At 26.5% G+C, this 6,635-nt stretch overlaps 1 protein-coding gene across 1 annotated transcript; it reads right to left on the bottom strand.

The window, feature by feature from the left end:
- Positions 1 to 994: 994 nt before the first annotated feature.
- On the bottom strand, positions 995 to 4,911 carry LOAG_11484 (hypothetical protein; the record flags this gene model as incomplete). Its single annotated transcript, XM_003147002.1, has 10 exons — positions 995 to 1,191; positions 1,437 to 1,516; positions 1,952 to 2,144; positions 2,293 to 2,373; positions 2,949 to 3,206; positions 3,409 to 3,624; positions 3,867 to 3,941; positions 4,150 to 4,366; positions 4,480 to 4,629; positions 4,801 to 4,911. The coding sequence occupies 10 exons, from the start codon at positions 4,909 to 4,911 to the stop codon at positions 995 to 997; spliced, it is 1,578 nt and encodes a 525-aa protein (XP_003147050.1).
- Between the last annotated feature and the right edge of the window lie 1,724 nt (positions 4,912 to 6,635).

Raw genomic sequence — 6,635 nt, 5'->3', positions numbered from 1 at the left:
AAAAAAATAAAAAAAAAAAAAAAGGAAAAGGAAAAAGAAAAAGAAGTAATATAAAATATCCATCTCGCAGTTTAACCTGAAACTTTTAGAATTTTTATCCATTATTGAGTAATTAATTAATTAATTAATTGAAGATGCATAGGTTCAAGCGAAAAAGCAATATAATGAGCCAAATTTTTTATTTGCACACTGCAATATTTAACCTTACAGTAGTATCGTAAGAATAAAAGAAATTTTTCATTGATCAAAGTGACTTTTACAAATCAACCGATTATTGCATGTGAAAGTATAATTCAAATTCAACTTTTGTTTTTTTTTTTTCAAAAAAAAAGAATTAAAAAGGAAAGATTGTTTTGAATTAATTCATTCATTCCTTTCTCTGATAATTAGATGCAAAAAAAAGGTCATGGAAAATATCATTTAAAATATTTAAAAAAGAAATAAATAAATAATATTACATTAGAAGAAAAGAAAAAAACCACATGAAAATATGAATTACTTAAAAAGTTGTATAAATTTTTTGAAATTTATGCAAATTTTGATTTTTCTTTAAAAAAAAAATTCAGAAATTTTTGCTTGTATGCTCATTTTTTTAGTGAAAATCAAAAAAGAAAAAAAAAGAAAGAAAGAAAAAAGAACAAGCCCAGAATAATTATGCATCCATCAGAAACAGAAAACAGAAAGTTTTCCGAAAACTTTAAAAAAAAATTTAATGCACATATTTTTAATTGTCATACCACAAATAAATGCTTCGTTCTTTTCAACAACATCATTATTTTCACTTATTTTATTTTCAGAAATTTATTTTAAACATTTTCCCACAAAAAAAGAAAAAAAAACGAAAAGAAAAAATAAAATAAAAATGAAAATAAATAATAATAATAATCTTAGAATAGATTTTCTAATATTAGTATGTTCACATGTTTTGTAATACATCTTGATGGTGCATAATATGAAGGTTAAAGTTAAGCTTATTTAAATTTTAATGAATAATTTAATAATGCAGTGATGTTTGTTGCCCGCTCTGTAAATTATACATCATCTTTTCAGTTAGATGGTCAATCTCTTTGTTTATTGGCGCTATTCGACTTGTTTCCTTACGTATTTCCGAAATTTTATGCGTAATTTCCGGATCATCGGTCGTCAGAGGATTTTGATGCCTGTTTGCTTCACGTTGTGATACGGTTAATCCTATAAAATTTTGGCTTTAACAAAAAAAAAAATTGATATCCTTAAAGCTTGTGAAATTAGTTAATTGATAATTATTGTAATATTTAACTTATATGAATGCAACTCATTTTTTCCTTTTTTTTTTTAAAAAAATTCATTTTGAATTAATAATTTGCTTTCCTTTTTGTGACAAAAAGATGGCAATTTCTTAGTTTTAAAAATGAGTTAAAAATGATGAAAAAAGTTAACAAATTTTAAAAATTTACCTTCATCTCTTAATTGGCGAACGAAATTATTTGGATGAACAACAGCATTAGAACCTTTGTATGGTGGATACGGTGCATATCTAGAAATCACATTATTTTCAACATTTTAGATGTAAAGTTTAGAAATCATAATTTTGCTATTCGATTTTATCGATAATCAGTTAATATCAGGACTACTTATTAGAAACAACTAATCATCTCAATTTGACAAATAAGTCATTTGGAAGAAGCTTAGGATGTAAACTGGAAAGATTATTATTTTCAGTTTCCTAATTACTTAGGATCTTGATAGTTATTTCATGCCTTATTCAAATATGTGACACTGTCATCTCAATTCATTCACCTATAAGTTTCCGGAACATATGCTTTGTTGTATCTTGAAATCTTTTAAACTTTCATAAATTTCCAATCAAGACCATCAAGCATGTAGAAGTTCACAAAAGTTTTCAAATTTTATTCTCAAAAACAAAAAAAAAAAAAAAAATAATTTCGCGACAAAATTTCTAAAGTTTTACTTTTCTTCGGTTGTTGATGAATACATTTTCTTGACTGTACGTGATGATGTTTCAGGTATTTCTAGTATAGAAACTGGAGTTGTGGTTGCATATTGATGGATTAGTTCACGTGGATTCGTTATCAAGTAATCTTTGGTTACATCAAATTTATGGTATCGTTCGGATTTCACTGATTCATGCAATGCGGATGGCTCTGTAAATTTATAACCTATTTATCTATGACAAACTTGCGTTTACAAAAAACAATACAAAAGAAATATATTGCAAGTTTTGCAATATATCGCTTACCTTTCAATTTAAAAAAAAGGAACGAATGATATATTTTGTCCGGATCAACATACCACTTGAGCGATCATCATTCTTAAATCCGTAATCACCATAATTGTCCTGTCCGTTTAATAGGTCAACGCTCTGGGAACGACCTTTAACTGACCAAATATTCAACAAAAAAAAAAAACAAACAAACAAATAAACAAACAGAAAGTCTCAATCCATTCGTGTCAAATTACTAATTCACAAACTATACAAATTCAGGAAAAAAGCAGAAAAAAAGAAAAGATCAATGAATAAAATGCATAACACAACTTACTAGTACTGTAAATGCGTTCCACAAATTGCAACAAAAATTACGTCTAAATAATTACTTTACTAATGATGATCCAAAAAATCATCGAATCCGTTATGTTAGAATTTTAATGCATGCAAAATTTTATTCATTCAAATTTATTCTATAGCAAAATGAAAATATTTGATATGGAAATTGGCATAAATCTTGTCATCTTTTTAAATAAATTTTAATTCAGTCTTTTGTTTATTTGAATTAAAAAGATTAGATAAAGAAACGATAATAATTTTCATTGGGAATTTTCTTGAAATTTTAAAATTAAACAAAAATAAATTTAAAACACTTTTGAATTTTCAGGATAGATTAAACTCATATAATGTACGTTACCTTTTTTTTTTTTTTTTTCATGCTATAAAATTTCTAAATGCAAACCTCTAGATTCACTCATAAATGGATCAGATTGTTTGAAACCAAGTGTACTATGTGAATTATGATAAGCTGGTGAATGTTGATAAGTTGTAGTTGGTGAATGATAGCGATAATTTGATGATCCGGTACCATGAAGATCTATACCTCGTGATCCAACACCATAACTATCAACACCACGTATTCCTGTACCATATCCATCTACAGCTTGTTTGGATGATTCGATCTCATAACCTTTACCAGTATCTCGTCCTCTGGTGCTTTCTATACTAATTTAACAATTCAACAAAAATGTGCCATTTCTACAATGTGCCAAAAAAAAAAAAAAAAAAAAAAAAAAAAAACTAAAAAACCAAAAAAAAGGAAAAAGTTCTTGAAACACTGCATACACAATTGTAATATTGCTGAAAAATGTGGTAGAATTTAAAAATTTAAATGGAAATTTCAAAATTGTCAATGTAACTACCTCGACCGCATGGATAACCAATATCACCAGATCCAGCATCACTTAAATAATCTTTTCCATGACCGAATGGTGTATTACCTCCACCACTACTAGAACCATAACCAGTACCACTTCCTGGTCTTCGTTCTCCTATTCCTCCTCCTTTGTAATCCGAATCTCGTCCACCATAACTCATACCTGGACTAACACCACTTTGTTGTCCAAACGAATCACTACCTATAACTCATTCCAGTTCTATTTCTATTTAACTTTAATTTTTGTCCCAGAATCTGATCAGAGCTATTTTATTTTTTTTCTTTTTTTTCTGATTTCTCTTAGAAGCCAGAAATAATGATTAGCTTTAACAAATAACGGTAAGAAAAAAAAAACGTGCTGATACCAAATATAATTTTTATCCCAAAATTTTATATCGAATATGAACTTCAAATTAAATTTTAAGACGAAAACAAAAAGAAAACCTGGTGATATGCCGCCTGTGAGTCGTGAATCACGTCCACTTCCACCCATATCACTCCCATAATCATTCCCTAATTCTAAACTTATCCATTTTAGTTAAATACTAATCAAATAATTAGAAAATAGATAAGAAAGAAAACATAGTAATATGAATAATATTAATTCGGAAAAATGCTAATTATAAAAATGAGAGTGAAATTAATGAAATTAGCACGTTAGCACATACATTTGAAGAAATTAGCAACTTGTTATTTAAATTTATGATATTATAAAGATAAAAGATACCATGAGTCATTGTCCGTGTATAGATATTGTAACCATCATGGCCAGGTTCACCTCTGTCAACGGTTCTGCTATGTGTCACCGTTATTTTAGGTGACAAATCTTTCGGAGCTCGTTTCAATTCAACACCATCCGCAGCGACAACACCATCACCAATCGGTGAATAATACAAACGACGTGGCTTCAATGAGCGAGGCAAATGTCCCGGATCGGTAATAATCTAAAGAAAAAAAAAAAAAACAATTCAATAATATAAGATTATTTTATAGTGTTACAAAACGGGTAAAACTAAAACTAAAAGTCTTTAAATGGTAATCTTAGATATAGATCTACCTCACCACCATGCCATTTTGTTGGCATAAATTCAACCCCAGAACCTGGTCGATCACCATATCCCGAAAATCGACTCCTTTCATCTTCTTCTCGTTGTCGTTGTGATGTATGACTTCGAGAACGTGCTGTTTCATACCGATTATAATCATCCTGTAATTTTAGTTTCCTAATATTGTAGTTTTAATCAGTTACAATATCCTTAATTTCAAATAATTTCAACTGTTAATAAATTTAATTGATAAATATTTGATAACAAAACAAAAAAAAAAATTTAAATGAATAAAAAAAATATTCAAATTTCAAAAAGAATAATAAATATACCGGATGCTTTCCGTATGCCTGATAATTATTTGTTGGGAATTGATTGTATGCCGGGAATTGATTATCACGACCACGATTTATATATCCAGTATTCCCATAAGAAGATGACATTGTGTTAGTAAGACTGTTACTATCGTTCTTATAATTATTATACAAATTATAAAAATCGTCGAAACTGCTCGATTTTTTCAAATGATTGCTTGGTGCAGACCAGTTTGGTGATAATGAAGATGCGTGATGATGGATTGTTCCAGCCGATTGATATACGTCGTCTGACCACTTCACTTCTTTTCTACTACTATAAAAATGTTTGGAAAAAAAAAAAAAAGGAGGTACATTAAATCTTATCACAACATATATATATACAATCATTGTTAACTGATAATTTCTAGAAAAATCTATGTCATACAAAAATATTTATCATCAATAATTGCTCTATATTTTACATGAAATTCATTTAATTGTTTAAAAAAAAAAAAAAGAAAATGAAAATTGCAAAAAAAAAAGGATAAAGCAAAAATTAAAAATATTACAATAAAAATAATTCAAAAATTTATATTAAAATTAATTTTGAAATTTATAAATTAATAAAATTGAAATATTTGATATCTAATGAATAGCAATGATCAATATTTTACATATCGAATGATAAGTTGAAGAAATGTGAAGTTTGATGCTTAAGCGATAAACAAAATTACACATCAATCTTCTTACCCTCTGTTAGAAGGAGATATGGATAAAGTTCCGTAGTTTCGCTGATACGAATTGAATTGATCACCTCCTTTATCTTTCTCCCAAATTGATGAGTCACCTGTTCCTGTTGCAAAAGAAAAAAAAAAAAAAGAAAGAATTAAAAAAAATAACAAAAAATTTTTACTTACAATTATTTTTCATTCATAATTTAACAAAATTTTAATCTCTTATCCGTTTTATCAATAACTATTAACATTTAATATCTTATTACTTGAATTTTAGATTTTTTATTTTTACATAATCGATACAAAAATTTTTCACATTAATATTAATTAAATTAATTTAATTGATGATTATTGTCATCAGTATGTCACAAACAGTGCAACTATAAGAATATTTGTTAAAAAATTTATAATTATAATATTATAATAATTAATTAGTACAAAATTTATTTTTTCATTAAAATCAAACCAATTATTATGTAGCAAAAAAAATGGCTTTACCGTTTAAATAAAAATTTAGCAAATGAAAGATAATTTAAAGCGATTACTTTACAATTTTGCGATTTTTTTTTCATTTAAAGTTAATTTTTTTGATAAAATAAAAAAATGGATGAAATTTTTGAAAATTACTTGAAAAAAAAAGAGAATACGGTTACGGTATCTGTTATTGTTTGTATAACTAAGAAAAAGTAATAATAAATTTTAAAAAAAACTAATAATAATTTTAGGACACAAATTTTAATAAAATAGCAGTAGAATTTTAAAAAAGAGAAACTGTTAATCAAAATTTACTAAAATTAAATTTGCATTTTCGTGATATTTAATTTATTTTGAAAATTGGAAATTCAAAACTATGCATATTATACCTTGTGAATTTGGTGAACGTAGGAGATGGGAATTTTGATCAATGAAACGTTGTAATTCGTATTTTTGTGATCTCGAAAGTTCGTGTTGATTTAAAAGGTGACACTCGTGTTCAAAATTCTAAATGAATTGAAACTTTGAAATAAAAAAATATTGAAATTAATTTGAATCAAATTATTTGAAACGAATGATTTACCAACGAAATCTATCTAATCTTAAAAGCTTATAACAATATGTGTAAAAAAAAAAAAAAAAAGAAAAGAAGCTGTGGAATTG

Source organism: Loa loa, assembly GCF_000183805.2.
Source record: "Loa loa unplaced genomic scaffold supercont3.678, whole genome shotgun sequence".
NCBI classification, from domain to species: Eukaryota; Metazoa; Nematoda; class Chromadorea; order Rhabditida; family Onchocercidae; genus Loa; species Loa loa.
This window is presented reverse-complemented; position numbering and strand designations above follow the sequence as displayed.